The sequence below is a fragment of the Oncorhynchus clarkii genome, chromosome 26 (genome assembly GCF_045791955.1).
Source record: "Oncorhynchus clarkii lewisi isolate Uvic-CL-2024 chromosome 26, UVic_Ocla_1.0, whole genome shotgun sequence".
NCBI lineage: Eukaryota > Metazoa > Chordata > Actinopteri > Salmoniformes > Salmonidae > Oncorhynchus > Oncorhynchus clarkii.
The window spans coordinates 6,089,627-6,105,856 of record NC_092172.1 but is presented as its reverse complement, the minus strand read 5'-3'; the positions used below and the strand labels follow the sequence as shown (position 1 = coordinate 6,105,856).

At 45.6% G+C, this 16,230-nt stretch overlaps 2 protein-coding genes across 2 annotated transcripts in view; one reads left to right on the top strand and one right to left on the bottom strand.

Annotated features, from left to right (window-relative positions):
- Positions 1 to 11,628, top strand: part of LOC139384402 (neuron navigator 2-like) — a 135,168-nt gene extending 123,540 nt beyond the window's left edge. The window contains exons 27-39 of the mRNA XM_071129157.1: positions 1,139 to 1,317; positions 5,223 to 5,395; positions 5,548 to 5,701; positions 5,808 to 5,985; positions 6,182 to 6,372; positions 6,521 to 6,698; positions 6,798 to 7,033; positions 7,275 to 7,429; positions 7,512 to 7,583; positions 7,844 to 8,040; positions 8,332 to 8,450; positions 8,646 to 8,846; positions 9,009 to 11,628. Of these exons, the coding sequence (XP_070985258.1) occupies positions 1,139 to 1,317; positions 5,223 to 5,395; positions 5,548 to 5,701; positions 5,808 to 5,985; positions 6,182 to 6,372; positions 6,521 to 6,698; positions 6,798 to 7,033; positions 7,275 to 7,429; positions 7,512 to 7,583; positions 7,844 to 8,040; positions 8,332 to 8,450; positions 8,646 to 8,846; positions 9,009 to 9,134 (2,159 nt within the window). The 3' untranslated portion in view covers positions 9,135 to 11,628. The remainder of the gene's footprint in view (positions 1 to 1,138; positions 1,318 to 5,222; positions 5,396 to 5,547; positions 5,702 to 5,807; positions 5,986 to 6,181; positions 6,373 to 6,520; positions 6,699 to 6,797; positions 7,034 to 7,274; positions 7,430 to 7,511; positions 7,584 to 7,843; positions 8,041 to 8,331; positions 8,451 to 8,645; positions 8,847 to 9,008) is intronic.
- Positions 11,629 to 12,861: 1,233 nt separating this feature from the next.
- LOC139385135 (developing brain homeobox 1a) lies at positions 12,862 to 15,874 on the bottom strand. The gene is made up of 4 exons (XM_071130212.1): positions 15,505 to 15,874; positions 15,240 to 15,347; positions 13,378 to 13,580; positions 12,862 to 13,197 (listed from the first exon to the last, which is right to left on the bottom strand). Exons 1-4 carry the CDS (start codon positions 15,872 to 15,874, stop codon positions 12,862 to 12,864), a joined length of 1,017 nt encoding a protein of 338 aa, XP_070986313.1.
- Between the last annotated feature and the right edge of the window lie 356 nt (positions 15,875 to 16,230).

Sequence of the window (16,230 nt, the reverse complement as noted above, 5' to 3'; positions counted from 1 at the left end):
AATAAGAATTTGTTCTTAACTGGCTTTCCTAGTTAAATAAAGGTAACATAAAATGCCATCTTTCCAACAAGTCAGTTCGTTAACTTGCTTCCCTATTAGAGCTTTCCCGATCAACTGTAAGCGCTGTTATTGTGACGTGGAAACGTTTAGGAGCAACAACGGCTCAACAAAGAAGTGGCAGGCCACTCAAGCTGTAAAGATCGTCCATCCTCGGTTGCAACACTCACTACCGAGTTCCAAACTCATCGGCACAAGAACTGTTTGTCGGGAGCTTCATGAAATCAAATCCAATGTATTTGTCACATAAAAAAAATACGAAATACTGCACAGTTTCCTAAGGGCTGGAAGCGAGGCGACCATCTCCGTCGGCACCATCGTGATGTTTTGGGTTTCCGTGGCCGAGCAGCCACACAAGCCTAAGCTCACCATGCTCAATGCCAAGCGTCGGCTGGAGTGGTGTAAAGCTCACTGCCATTGGACTCTGGAGCAGTGGAAATGCGTTCTCTGGAGTGATGAATCACGCTTCACCATCTATCTGTAAGTCTGGCGGATGAATCTGGGTTTGGCGGATGCCAGGAGAACACTACCTGCCTGAATGCATAGTGCCAACTGTAAAGTTTGGTGGAGGAGGAATAATGGTTTGGTGCTGTTTTTCATGGTTCGGGCTAGTTCCCTTAGTTCCAATGAAGGGAAATTTTAACACTACAACCTACAATGACATTCTAGGTGATTCTGTGCTTCCAACTTTGTGGCAACAGTTTTGGGAAGGCCCTTTCCTGTTTCAGGATGACAATACCCCCGTGCACAAAGTGAGGTACATACAGAAATGGTTTGTTGAGATCGGTGTGGAAGTCTGTTATGTCTCAAACTTGCTCAGGAAACTTGGGGGGCCAAATAAAATCACCCGCGCCCCACCAGTTGGGGGACCCTGCACAATGCTGTTCATTTTATACATCTACATCATATCGCTGAGTCTACCTTGAAGCTTACCCCTGGCGAAGGGAAAGGTGAAGTTAAGGACTTCCCACAATGCTGTGATACTGTATTATATATGAGTTTTGAAAATAAAGTCTCTCTCGCTCTCTCACTTTGTCTGTCTCTCAACCCCCCCCCCCCTCTCTCCTCCCCTATTTCTCAGGTGGTGGGGGTAGTAATGGCAGCCCCCTGCAGCAGCAGCAGCAGCAGCCAGACCTACGGATGAGGAGACAGCACTCGTCAGACAGCGTCAGCAGCATTGCCAGTGCAACCAGCCACTCCAGTGTGGGATCCAACATGGACGCCGACGCTAAGAACAAGAAGAAGAACAAGAAGAACTGGGTATGTACAGTCGTACACATGCAGACGCATTCAAAGCGCACACTCATGGTCGTGATCGCTCACTAACACAAACAAACATATCTTATTCCAAATGAAATCTAACCCCTGTATGTAGGTTTGTCTCTGTCTCACTTGTTTCATCTCTCTCTCTCTCTCTCCCTCTCTCTCTCTCTATATATATATATATATGTTTGTGTATTTGTGTGTTTGTAATTCACACTCTGGGGTCTCGTTCTTAGGCATCTTGCACAGGGGCCAAGGTGAATGCAACGCGATTAGCTTTCCTTGTAGACTCCAGTTCCTGTTCAAAAATAGTGTACAGTATAGGGAATAGTGTGTCATTTGGTACGTTACCTAGATCTACAAGTTGTAGAGGTGGTGTGTGAAATAGAGAAAACATGTTTCGAACATTTTCAATTCCCTGTTGATACAGGGAGTTAACGTTGCTCCATTTCTTGTTGTGTTCCCTCTTGCTCCTTGTTGTTGACAGATCGTGTCTTGCACAGGAGGACAGGTTGAAGACGACGATGTATGCATCCTGTTGGTGGTTTGGTTACTGTAGATGCTTTTAGGCTGCGCACCTTATGTGTTGGTGTCTGTAGGCAGCAAAACAGCGATCAACCTGAAAGCTTTCGCGCCAGGTAATTGTATTTGTACCGCTTCAGAGCTGCTCGTTGGAAGCGGCTCGTCTTGAGACTCTCTAAAGATACTACTGAACTCTGTTTTGTTGCCTGCATCTACAGTATCTTGACGAGCTGATTGTTGCTGTAGGAGCTGCTTTACATACCCAGTGTGTCGCTGCTGTAGTGGTTGTAGCAAATCTATCTCCGTGTCAATCCTCCAGACGTGGGCTCAATTCCAATAGCATTTCAGGAATTGTATTGCATTCCAATAGAGGAATTTGGTTTCCCACAGGGTTTGAATTGAGCCCCGCTCTAATTGCTTTACGGTATTGGCTAGAGGTCGACCGATTATGATTTTTCAACGGCGATACCGATTATTGGAGGACCAAAAAAACCCGCTGATACCGAATAATCGGACGATTTTTTGCATTTTTTATTTTTAATAATGACAATTACAACAATACTGAATGAACACTTATTTTAACTTAATATAATACATCAATAAAATTCAATTTAGCCTCAAATAATGAAACATGTTCAATTTGGTTTAAATAATGCAAAAACAAAGTGGGCTCGAACCAGGAACACATCGACAACAGCCACCCTTGAAGCAGCGTTACCCATGCAGAGCAAGGGCAACAACTACTCCCAAGTCTCAGAGCGAGTGATCTTTGAAACGCTATTAGCGCTCACCCCGCTAACTAGCTAGCCATTTCACATCGGTTACACCAGCCTAATCTCGGGAGTTGATAGGCTTGAAGTTATAAACAGCGCAGTGCTTGAAGTATTTCGAAGAGCTGCTGGCAAGACGCACAAAAGTTCTGTTTGAATGAATGCTTACGAGCCTGCTGCCTACCATCGATCAGTCTGACTGCTCTATCAAATCATAGACTTAATTATAACATAATATAACATAATAACACACATATGGTTGAATCCGGAAACCATCATTTAGAAAACAAAACCTTAATTCTTTCAATGAAATACGGAACCGTTCCATATTTTATCTAACAGATGGCATCCCTAAGACTAAATATTGCTGATACATTGCACAACCTTCAATGTATGTCATAATTACGTAAAATTCTGGCAAATTAGTTCGCAAAGAGCCAGGCGGCCCAAACTGTTGCATATACCCTGACTCTGTGTGACACAATTTCACCTGGTTAATATTGCATGCTAACCTGGATTTCTTTTAGCTAAATATGCCGTTTTAAAAATATATGCTTGTGTATTGATTTTAAGAAAGGCATTGATGTTTATGGTTAGGTACACGTTGGAGCAACGACAGTCCTTTTTCGCGAAAGCGCACCGGATCGATTATATGCAACGCAGGACACGCTAGATAAACGAGTAATATCATCAACCATGTGTAGTTATAACTAGTGATTATGATTGATTGATTGTTTTTTAAAAGATAAGTTTAATGCTAGCTAGCAACTTACCTTGGCTTCTTACTGCATTCGCGTAACAGGCAGGCTCCTCGTGAGGCAGGTGGTTAGAGTGCTGGACTAGTTAACCGTAAGGTTGCAAGATTGAATCCCTGAGCTGACAAGGTAAAAATCTGTCGTTCTGCCCCTGAACAAGGCAGTTAACCCACCGTTGCTAGGCCGTCATTGAAAATAAGAATGTGTTCTTAACTGACTTGCCTAGTTAAATAAAGGTGTAAAAAATTTAATTTGGCAAAATCGGCGTCCACAAATACCGATTTCCGATTGTTATGAAAACTTGAAATCGGCCCTAATTAATCGGCCATTCCGATTAATCGGTCGACCTCTAGTATTGGCTGCTATTGAACCTGTCTAGACCCTAGTGATTTGTGTCCCTGTCCTCTGTCCCGTAGACGTAATGACATTGAAGCGACCCTGCATAAGCTGACTTTAGCTTTGGATGTCTATATGTGTAGCTCTATCGATTTAATCATACAATACTCCTGGCCCAATCCGAGGACTTTGTGAGAAGGAGTAGACTGATGTACGTTGCAGTTTCGTCGAGCGAAAGTCATGTGACAATAAGCTATCTTCAGATAGCCCGTGATTCTCATGTGCTTTTTGCACAGACAATAGGTGGTCCTTTGATAGTATGCGGATTGGATAAGCCGCATGTGGAAAAGTGTAGCATGTAGGGTGTATGCGGTCTGTCTGTGAGGTATCGTGGTAAGAAGGGTAGTGGACCGTAAACGAGCCCCCTGTTAGAGGGACATCGGTCTGGCGCCAGTGTGGGTTGAAGCAAATGGCCTTAGAGGCTTACGTTGCAGAGCAGCTGTGTTCCTATTCAAGTGGACACGTTATATTTGAATTGCCTTCCGTTCTGTACCCTGCTCAGAGATTCTAATGATACAAGTTCTAACAAGTATAGATCGCTCTCTCCGATTCCTAGGATTTGACTTTTGATATTCCTTAGAGCATTTTCCACTTTTCCACAGTACACCTTCTGTAGCCTCCACTGGCTATGTCCCTACCACTGACACACTCACACACTCCCCACTCAACCTGTGCTGTTTTGTGTGTCTCTCTCTCTCTCTCTCTTTGTCTTCCTCTGTGCTATCGCTTCATGTGGCAGGTCTATGAGGTAAGAGTGGATTCAAAAAAAAAGAAAGGCAGCTTAACCTCGAGCTGACCTTAACCTAACCCCAAGCACTCTGTAGGTTACTAACGCAATCCCTCTCCTTCCTCTCCCGTCCTCAATCATCCCTCTGCTTTCTTCTCCGGTCGTGTTCTTTATCCTGCTTGCTTTCCTGGTGTGACTTTGAGCTCTGAAACAAAAACGTAACACAAGGCTCCATTATAAGGCAGTCATTTCCTGGTAATCGTGTGGTCGAACATATGTTTACCCTTCTCGCTGTGAATTAAAGGTACATGAAACTGATAGTCTCCACGACGGCCTCTTTTCTAGTCTTATTCACTGCAGTGCTGTTATTTCTCTCTGCTGTCTACAGTGCGTTGTGTATTTATACACACACACAGTAGGACAGGTTAGTGGACTGGATGTATGTGACCACACACACACACACACACACACACACACACATAACCACCTGACACTCACTCACAAGGACACCTCTTAGTGTTTGTGTTCGGAGCATAAAGCTCAAGTCACGGTCTCCCTGTAGCCCTAGTCCTTTTCCCCCATTGCTTCTCCTTCCCTTCTCTCTTTTCTTGGTCTGTTTCTCACTTACTCGGGCACTCCCCTCACCGCTGCCTCCCTCCGATTTCCCTTGCTCCCCGCCTGTTTTGAGAGACACTCACCCGCCACTCCTCTCTGCCTCTCTCCCGCCTGCAGTTGCGCAGCTCCTTCAAGCAGGCGTTCAGCAAGAAGAAGTCCCCTAAGTCTGCCTCGTCCCACTCTGACATAGAGGAGATGACGGACTCCTCCCTCCCCTCCTCCCCTAAACTCCCCCACAATGGGTCCACAACCTCCAGCCACATGCTCAGGAACTCGCACTCCAACTCATTGTACGTATAAGGTGTGGTGTTTGTGCGTGTGCGTATGCGCGTGCGTGTGCGTGTGTGTGTGTGTGTGTGTGTGTGTGTGGATGTGTGTGTGTGTGTGTGTGTGAGAGAGAGAGAAAATGTAAAAGTTATGTCAATTGAGCATCTGTGTGTAGGCTGTCGGACTGTCTGGACGGTGAGGCAGAGACCGTGATGCAGCTCCGCAGCGAGCTCAGGGAGAAGGAGATGAAGCTGACGGACATCCGCCTTGAGGCTCTCAGCTCGGCCCATCAACTGGACCAGCTCAGAGAGGCCATGAACCACATGCAGGTAACATTCACACACACGGGGAAACGTACGTGCATGCACACACACTCACACACACACACTGTTTTGTTGACCAGCTGTTGCTATGGCTTCCTGTGTTTTCTCTCAGGGGGACATAGAGAAACTGAAGGCAGAGAATGACCGTCTGAAGCTGGAGAGTACAGGGAGCAGCAGAGCCCCCTCCCAGGCCTCCATCTCGTCTTCGCCCCCTCACCATACACACACCCTTGCACCAGGGCCTGGCCTGACCCAGCACAGCATCAACCTCACCGAGTCCACCAGCCTGGGTAAGAACAGCATGTTTTGATGTGGGTATCTGTACAGTTGGGTAAATGTGTGAGCATGCGTTTTTTTAAGTGTGTGTACATCTGTATTTGTGTTTGGGCATGATGGCCTTTTGAGAGTGTGTTGGCCTGATAGCTGTTTCTATTGTGAATGGGTGTATTGTGTGAGTCTCACTCTCCTCCCCTTCTCTCCTCTCAGACATGTTGTTGGATGATACAGTGGGAGATGGAGTGATGAGGAAAGAGGGACGACACGTGAAGATAGTGGTCAGTCTGGACGAGGACCTCTCCCAGGAGGCCAGGGCTCGCCACTTCCTGATTGGCTGTATCGGTGTGAGTGGTAAAACCAAGTGGGACGTCTTGGACGGGGTGGTCCGTCGCCTCTTCAAGGTAAACACTTTGAAGGAATGACTTCATTCGCGGACAAAGGTTTCATTCATTTGATTTATCTTTCCAATATCCAAATAAGTGACACAAGAAATTCACAGTAGAGTTGCATGTCACCGAACCCTTGGCCTTTTCCCTCCTGCTTCCTTAGGAGTACATCACCCATGTGGACCCACTGAGCCTGCTGGGGCTGACCTGTGACAGTGTGGAGGGATACAACATTGGGGATGTGCATCGCCATAGCAACACCGGCATCTCTAAACCCCCCGAGCTGCTGCCCTGCGGCTACCTGGTTGGAGACAGCGACACCATCAACATCAAGCTCAAAGGTATGAGCGCGTGTTTCTCTAAATGTCTGCGTCTCTCCTCACAATCTGGTGTATGTCGTGCTCTCTGTGTAAAGTGTTTCCCTCTCTCTCCCTCTCTAGGTGTGAGCAGTGAGAGTGTGGACTGCCTGGTGTTTGACACCCTGATCCCCAAGCCCATGCTGCAGCGCTACGTGTCTCTGCTGAGGGAGCACCGCCGTGTCATTCTCTCTGGCCCCAGCGGCACCGGTAAAACACACCTGGCCAACCGTCTGGCAAGACACCTGCTCCTGCAGGAGGGCCGACCCCTGACCCCTCACTCCGTCGTCACCTTCAACGTGGACCACAAGTCTAGCAAGGTACGTAGCGGTGCCCCTGAAGCACCGTCGCCGCAGCATGGGGCACCGACTGGCGAGGCGATACACTGTGTGTTGTGACCATTCATTTGCCTTTTTTTCTCTGTTATATGGGACGTGTCTTTAGAGGCAGAACTCAACAGTGGGTCTATGTTAAAACAACTCAGTAGGGTTTTTGTGCATTGAAAAAAAGACTTGATGTGTAAACCTCTGTCTCTCTCTCTCTCTCTCTCTCTCTCTCTAGGAATTGCGTCAGTACCTGTCAGGCCTGGCTGAGCAGTGCAGCGGTGACAGACTAGAGGCAGAGAGCCCTCTAGTGGTCATACTGGATAATCTGCACCACGTCTCCTCTCTGGGAGAGCTCTTCAACGGGGTGTTCAACTGCAAATACCAATGTTGGTGAGTACACACACATGCGGGCGCGCGCACAAACACTTGTGTTTATTGTAAATGTGTTGATTTTCTGTGTGTGTGTCCCCAGTCCCTACATCATCGGTACTATGAGCCAGGCCACATCCTCCGCACCCAACCTACAACTCCACCACAACTTCAGGTGGGCTAACTCAACAGCCGTAATAACACTAGATATACCAGTTGAAGATCAATAGCAGCTGAAAGGAAAACCAGCAAAATGTTTGAATTTGAAATGCACTTTACATGATTAATCACTAGGTGGCAGCAACAGACTGGGCAGCAATCCATTGCCCTCTCCATTCCTTCCGAATTGAAAGATGGAGTAGCTTCATTGGTTGTATTCATGAATGAGTAACTACCAATTAACTCCTCCTCTCTGTCGTTTGCGTATGTGATCAGATGGGTGCTGTGCGCCAATCACTTGGAGCCGGTGAAGGGCTTCCTGGGTCGCTACCTGAGGAGGAAGCTGATCGAGACGGAGATCGGCAGCCGCAAGCGCGTCCTGGAGCTGGTCAAGATCATCGACTGGATCCCTCGCGTCTGGCACCACCTCAACCGCTTCCTAGAGGCACACAGCTCCTCTGACGTTACCATCGGTAGGTAGAATGCACAACGACGTCATAAACCAGATATATGCCCCAATCTAAAAGAAATGGAAAAGATAATCACAGTAATTTTAAGATTTGTGGCGCTTATATTTTCCATTAATTTGGGGTTTAAGGCATATAGCTGGATCTACAAAACCGATGGGATGGGATGTGGACTAATCTTGACATTAGGCACATTTTGTGGTCTGAGAACATCTTTATGCACAAATGAGGATTTGGAAGGAAAGGCACAGTGGCACTATTTAACATCCATCTGACCTTTGACCTTTGCCTCCCCAGGGCCACGCCTCTTCCTGTCGTGTCCCATGGACGTGGCTGGCTCCAGGGTGTGGTTCACTGACCTCTGGAACTACTCAATCATCCCCTACATGCTGGAGGCAGTCAGAGAGGGACTGCAGGTAGGCTAAGTACATAAAGCCATGCAACAGACGTGCAACACATGCATATCCGCTCACACAGGCACACTGAAACATATCGGTCACAAAAAACACATGCATATCCGCTCACACAGGCACACTGAAACATATTATTATCATATCTCTCCATTGATACTTACAATGCTCTCTCCCCTCCATCCGTCTCCGTCTCTGTAGCTGTACGGCCGTAGGTCAGCGTGGGAGGACCCAGCACGCTGGGTGATTGACAGCTACCCCTGGTTAGCCACGCCCACACCTGCTGATTGGCCCCCGCTGCTGCAGCTCCGCCCAGAAGATGTGGGCTTTGACGGTTACTCCGCCCCCAGGGAGGGCATCAGGAAGGAGCCGTTGCAGAGTGACAGTGACGCAGACCCGCTGGTGAGACAAAGGCGTGCGCGAACGCGCACACACAAATGCTAAAAACAGGTCAAGTGTACTCACAGCACACACAAGCAGGCACTGCAGATCCATGAGACAACACAGACACACACACACAGTCACTCTCACGCTAACCTTTGACCCCGGCGCCTCTGTCCTCAGATGAGTATGCTAATGAGGCTGAAGGAGGCAGCCACTTCCTCCAACCCTCAGAGATATGACAGCGACTCTAATACCAACAGTCACCAACATGACATCCTGGACTCAACACTAGAGTCAACATTGTGAGCCGACGACTCCTCCTTCCCAAGAAGACAAAAAAAAAATGCATTCAGTTAACGTTTTTATGTTCAGCCAATGCATCATTTCTTTTGAATGCGTTTTTCCAAGCTCACGCCACAAAAATCAAGCCACTCTAATTGTCATATCAGGAACACTACGGGTGCAGGCAACCCAGAACGAGAGGAGAACTGAACAACAACAAAAAAGGAGCGAAACAGAAAGCTGCTGCTGCTCTGTTCTATTTTTGCACCGTTGTGGCCAACCGCTCTCCAGCTACTCCTCATGTACCGTTTAGACAAACATCTGACAGAAACCAGCGTTTTTACACTGTGTATGGAGCATCATCTCCACCTTCGTTATTTTCCTTATCAGCATCAGTACCGGGGTCTCCTTATTTCAGAAAAGAAAGAGACTGCGTCGTGGAGCCAAAACCACCACATCAACAAGCCAGGCTCCTCGCGGCTCTTCCCCAGCTGCAGTGCTCCAAACTGGGCTACAGATTGAGCTACAGGCCCTCTCCTCTGGAGCATGGTGCTGGAGGTGTCATCTTTGTCATCTCCACAGAGACCAAATTCACTGGTTCCCAATGCCCCCCAGTGACACACACACACACACACCTATCACCATTCACCTGCCCCTACATGTGACTCCTTTTGTCCCAAACGGGTCGCCGTAGCATAAGCTTCTTCTCCAGAAGAAAAGTCTCTACTTTGGTGCTGGACTGAACTTTAAAAAGATGCCTTACTTTTTTTTTGTAACAGACTATGTGCATAGGCTACTTTTTTTAATTTAGTCTTTTTGGCTGTGAACTTACAGGGCTTTAGAAGTCGACACTCTCTTTGCGTTGTGCCTCGGCAGGTGGGCTTGTAGAACTATCCTCATATCAAACACCAATGCCATGTTATTAAGAGGTTATTAGGGCTTGAATAGGGAAAGGGACTTGGGCTTTAATGACATGTCATTCATTGTATTACTCCCAATGCTGAGAAGTTTGTAAAAGTTTGGATATCACTTATTAAGGGCGACCCCGTGAGATAGAGTACATTTGGTTGGTGCTCAAAGTAAAGAATCATTTTGTAGTGGATATGTCATGGATATTGGGGGAGCGATTATTAAGGAATTGTTTTGGTCTCTATACCTCATCTACCTTCTATACACCCCTTTGCGCCTTTGCCGTGCTTGTCGTCTGTTTTGATTATGCGATGTGTAATGATTGTCATCGTCATGACAAAATGTCGAGTGAACATGTAACAGCGTGTATAATCCTGCTTTGTTTTAAAGTCATTTTTTTACTTGAGCTCATGTTTTAAAGTCATTTTTTTACTTGAGCTCATGTTTTAAAGTCATTTTTTACTTGAGCTCATGTTTTAAAGTCATTTTTTACTTGAGCTCATGTTTTAAATTCATTTTTTTACTTGAGCTCATGTTTTAAAGTCATTTTTTACTTGAGCTCATGTTTTAAAGTCATTTTTTACTTGAGCTCATGTTTTAAAGTCATTTTTTTACTTGAGCTCATGTTTTAAAGTCATTTTTTACTTGAGCTCATGTTTTAAAGTCATTTTTTACTTGCGCTCATGTTTTAAAGGTACAAATGAGAGAGTACAAAATGGGAGAAGTGAAAGATTTAGAATGGTTATGGCTTCAGGTCGAAACATAATAGATTTGTTTTCTTGGCTTCAGAAATGTGTATATTGTCCCGTTTCCTCCAAACCTTCATTCTAGGAGGGGGGGGGGGGGGGGGGGAGAGTGTGTTTTTTTTGGTCCAATAGTTATTTGTTTCCAGCATTGCTTCCGTTATCTTTCAATGTTTTGGGTGTTTCTTAGTCATCAATTCTATGCAACATTCATTTTGAACTCAAAAATTGAAGCCAAGCCTTAAGGAGAGTTCTTTGAGGTTTTTCAGCACTGCCAAGAGATGTACAGCAAGCGAAGGATTTTGTGACTCATTTTTGGGGAGCTGGTACAGTCTTTGTTCATTTACATAATGAAATCAAAGTTGTGTCTGTACGCTTGGAGGGGGTCTCTTGTCATAGTCAATGCAAGCACACACAAAAAAAAACGGATACGTAATGTGTTTGTCAGTCTGTATATCCACTTGCGAAAACCCTGCTGGCTTTGAGAGGTTTGGATGGTTGAAATGGATGTCGCTGTTGAATTCACATGTTCTTAAAACTCAATGAATGTGTAGCATTCTGTGCTATGTAAAAAAAAATATATATATGTAACATAAGTGTAAATACTTGCGACATTTTGATGACTTTTCTAGCCAATTTGTAACTACTTGAACATCAGTATTTTGTGTACAGTCTCTTTTGCATCAGAGCAGGCGTGTGGAGTTTATCATCAATGTTCTCTCCAGAGCTTGGAGAACTGATTCTCAAGGTCACTGTGCTAGTCTTAAGTTATTTGTGGTTCAATAAAAAAAACATGGTTATTTATTAATTAATGCAATGTGACTTATCAATTATGGCTCTCTACTGACATAAACCTGTCTAATGTTTTTTGTTGTTGTTGTTGTCAATTTCCACTTTGTAATAGAAGATATACCATGTAACTGTTACATTTTATTTGGTATTTGTACAAAACATCGTGAAATATACACACAATACATTGAAATAAAACATGGTGAAATATTAACACATATATATACACACACACACACAATACATTGAATTAACAAAATCGTATAAATTATGCACAAAATTTCTACACTTTTCAATAAAAACTCTAAGTAGTCCAGGTAACTCAATTTTCTTGGCATAAAATTTCCATACAAATAGTTGTACAAAATACTGTACAATTGAAAGAGCTGTGCAAAACAGCAAATCATTTCTAAGTATATCCTATAAACAGGGACAGCTCCAGGCATAAGCGATATAAGTGGTCGCTTAGGGCCCCTGGCCACTAGGGCCCCCCATATATTTTTTTAAAAACTCAGTCAGGTTCTCAACTTACTGTTGAGAGTTAGAATAGTAGAATACACAAGGTGCAAGTTTGAAATTTGGTTGTGCATCGGCAGCTTTTCTCTTGTTTTGTCAGTCACTGACAGTCACTCAATTAGCCATTCCCGCAAACAATTTTTAGATCGGTAAGTTAGTCTAGGCAGTTATCAAAACTTGTAGAAAATCATGGCTGAATACCGACCGGGCCCAGGGCCCCATTAATTGTGTTAGTCACTCTCACTCTGATAGCATTAACATGACATGTCATGGCAAAATGAATGGAACTGAATGACATAACATGTCAACATTTTCTCTCTGCGCCATGGCAACGTGTAGAACTGCAGAAAACTTGCTTTAAAACGGCAAAAATGTTTCTCAGCCCCATGGCAAAATGAGTAGAATTGCATGAAATGTAGAATAAAATTACAACCTTTTCTTTCCACCCCATGGCAAAATATATAGAACTGCGGAAAACTTGCTTTAAAACTGCCTCATTTTCCATATGCCACATGGCAAAATGTGTAGAATTGAAGGAAATTGACTTTAAAACTGCTGTCAAAGGCAAGAGCCGGCCCTTCCTATAAAATAAACCCTGCAGTTATTTTTAAAAGAAGTAATCATGGATATAGCTTAAATTGTTTGGACAGAAGTTCATTGTTTTAAAAATTGGAGGAACATGAAAAAAATAAATTTCTTCTTAGTATTGGTCTAAATGAAGGGATACAGCCTCTGGCAAACCTGGTCACACAGGTACAGTTAATATGTGGATAACCATTTTATAAGCAAATAAATTATGAAACTGTGATCTCTTCTTCATCCGATTCTGAGAACTCCGAGTGCTTGCTGGAGAGAGATGGCGACGAGAGGTTCGATCCGGCGCTGTTAGACAACTCGCGCCCCGCCGCGGGGGAATGGCAAAGGCCAGGCGCGCCTCTAGCACCGAATGGGTCCTCATCCACCTCGTCCTCCTCTTCCTCCGCGGAGGACTTCTTGCCGACGTCGCTGAGATCTGGGTGTGGGTTCGTTTTAGTGGGCAGGGTCTGCTCTCGACAACCTCCTGACGACAGGAGCTCCCTCTCTTTGGAGTTCCTCCACTTCATTCTGCGGTTCTGGAACCAGATTTTAACCTGGCGAAGAAAAAGGAATAGTACAGCCAGGTTAGTTCTGTTTCAGTTTGTAGAGGTTGACTTTATTACAGAGTTTCAATAATACAAAACGGAATCAGCTTTAGCATGCATGCGCGTTAGCGTAAATACACGCGTATTACGCACAGCTTAGCCCTGGGCAAATAAAAGTACGTGATTTACCTGTGAGTCTTTGAGGCCGAGCTTTGAGGCCAGCTTCTTCCTGTCTGGTTTGCTGATGTATTTCTGTTTCTGGAACATCTTCTCCAGAGCTTTGCGCTGCACGTCAGAGAACACCGCCCGTCTGAGCATCCCTCTTCTCGGCTTCCCTCTGTTGGCCAGTGGCCAAGAGAAGGTCCCGGGGATGGGCACGACCGATGAAGAGGCTGTGGTTAGAAGAGGGGGAGACGTTAATTCAACAAATAAACACCGTTCATTCATAAAGAGCGTGCCAAAACGTAGCAATAGGCTTAAAATAGACGTTAACATCGGTCCCCTGGAAGGCTATTTCTTTAGCCAACTAGCCTACTTTTTTAAAACTTTTTTTTTTACACTAGTCTACAAACTTTGCAATCTGTTATGATTGAATATGCTTCCCCCCTTTGGCCGCGGAATACGTCTCCTTTTTGAGTGAAATGGCACGAGGTGACTAATTAGCACATTGGTCGGTCCCCAGCCGCATTGGTATGGTAAGGAGGCAGCGTATCCTTTAAGGAACCCCGCGAGGACGGATAGAGGAGTTAATAAACCGTGAAAGGTAATTGTGTAGTAATGAACTAACGCAGAAAAGACTCTGGACAGGCTGCGAATGCCATATATTATCGCGACAAAAGGAGATTTACACTTTCAAACTAAACACCACTGCATACCTGAATACTGATGCCGAGGGGCCCAGGGTGCATTTGTTCTGCCCTCAAATCATTTTCATTAAATGAACACGAACAGCTATTCAGGCCGCTCGAGCTGTTTCGTGAAGGTATTCAGCGCATCCCATGAAAAGACTCCCAACTCCCATTATGATTCGTCTGAATGAAAGCGCGGACTAGCGACTTTATAGACTTTTCTAAGAGATTATTATTTATTTCGTCCTGTTGATTGGCCCCAGAGTTTTAAAAAACGGAGAGGCGAAGGAGGTCGTATAAGGCATGGTGTGTTTTTCAGGTCAGGGATATAGTAAAACACTGAACATTTGTAGTGTGCACTGATTAGATTATTGTTCATGCAAAGAATAATTATTTACAAGCCAATGAATTATTGCACACTTGCACATGTATGCCTATCTATAAGCCTACCATGTATTGCCAAATAACTTGGGCTAAGACCACCTTCATATCCACAACTCATGGTTGCACTTCCCATAATCAGGCACAACAACGAGCTATGTGGTCTTGTGAGAATATTGAAAGCAGTGAATGGCGCCTAATAGGGAAATTAGTGTATGACTGGTCTACGCCTCTTGCCCGCCTGGTAGAAGTCACTCTGGGTGCGTGGGTGGCTTGCGCAGGGGGGGGGGGGGAGCTGACCAAATTGGTTATGGTGCTGAAAGCATTGTTGGCAGCCAGTGGCCCAGTGCCCCTGCCCTGTGGGAAAACGCGGGACCTTGCGGAGGAGACACCAAAATGGCCTTAATGCATGAGACCGTGGGGGGGAAGAGACCGAACCGCAGCCCGTCTCGAAATTAAACCGTGATGATTCCGGATAATGGGTTTACTAGCAGTTGGGGGAAAGAGGGCTATGTTAGCAACCAGTGAGCTCAGCAGCAGAGAAGTCAGTGCAAATGGAACCAATTCCACCCAACCACACCACACCCACTCTGAAAGCACTGAAAAGTTCGCAAGCTACGTTTTGCAATGATATGCGTGCCTATACAGGGCATGTGCAAAAAGGTGCAACTTTCAGAGCTTTCAAAGCATTATTTGGAAAAGTCGTTCTATAAAACATTTTGATATGAAAAGTTCTGAACGCTGTCCCAGTCGAGAGGTGAGTATCAACTGTGCGCAAAGTGCAATTCAACGGTGTCTGAACGTGCATGATTAGTTCTTTACCTGGGAAATATGCAGACCTGAAGAAGGCGGGGTGGAAGGATCCGTCGAAGTAGGGGAGAGAGAAGGCCTTGGGGTGCATACTGTGGTGGATGGCGGGGGGCAACGATGCTGTAGAGGAAAATACCATGTGTCAAGGAACGCCAACAATCAAGGCAACACTCATGAAGAGACAAACACGTTTTTATCTCTTTTACAATATGCTAAGTGTAAAGGAACTGCTAAAATTACCAATTAGAAAGAAGGTAAAACTTTGTTTCACACTCACCGGTCTTTGGTGATGGTGCAAGGATTGCGCTGACTCCAAACTTAAGATACGTTGGATCTTTACTGCTCGGTTGTGACGTTTTCGGCGCGCATGATTCTCGCCTCAAGGCAGTTGGAGAGACGATGCGCTCCAGTGGCATGGCACTGAAGGACATGGTGGTGGTGGTTGTCGCCGGGGAGACGCTTGCTGAGGGGAGCGTCTGTCTGAGGTGGTACCCCGCCGGCCTGCTTATCCGCAGCAGGTCCTCCACTAGGAAGCTGGAATGGGTTGGAAATGCGTTCTGCAGGGACTGGTGTACCGGCAAGGAGGCGGAGTGGCGGTAAAGGCCTGGGTACATCGCATTAGGCGCAAGGATGCTTGGGATCATCATGGTCCCGTCTGTAGTATAACGCAACACGAAACGATCTGTTGAAATACTCCGTCAAGAACAAATGAGGATCTGATAGGTTCCAATCTGAATGACTAGCTTTACTCCTCTGGCTCCTCTACTCTGGGGAAGGCGTTTTATAGCAGGCTGCCCCAAAGCTCCTTTCAGAACTGTCAGCCTCAACAATGAGGTTCAACAAAGTTCTCTACATGGGTCGCTTTCAAGCGCCGTGCCGGGAGCGCTGATTGGCCAGAGAGTGCAATTTATGATTGGATTAGACTCCATAAGCAAGGAACACACAATGTCCCTTCCACAAAAGAGGCATAGTCATCAATTTTGCATATTGACCACGTTCCATT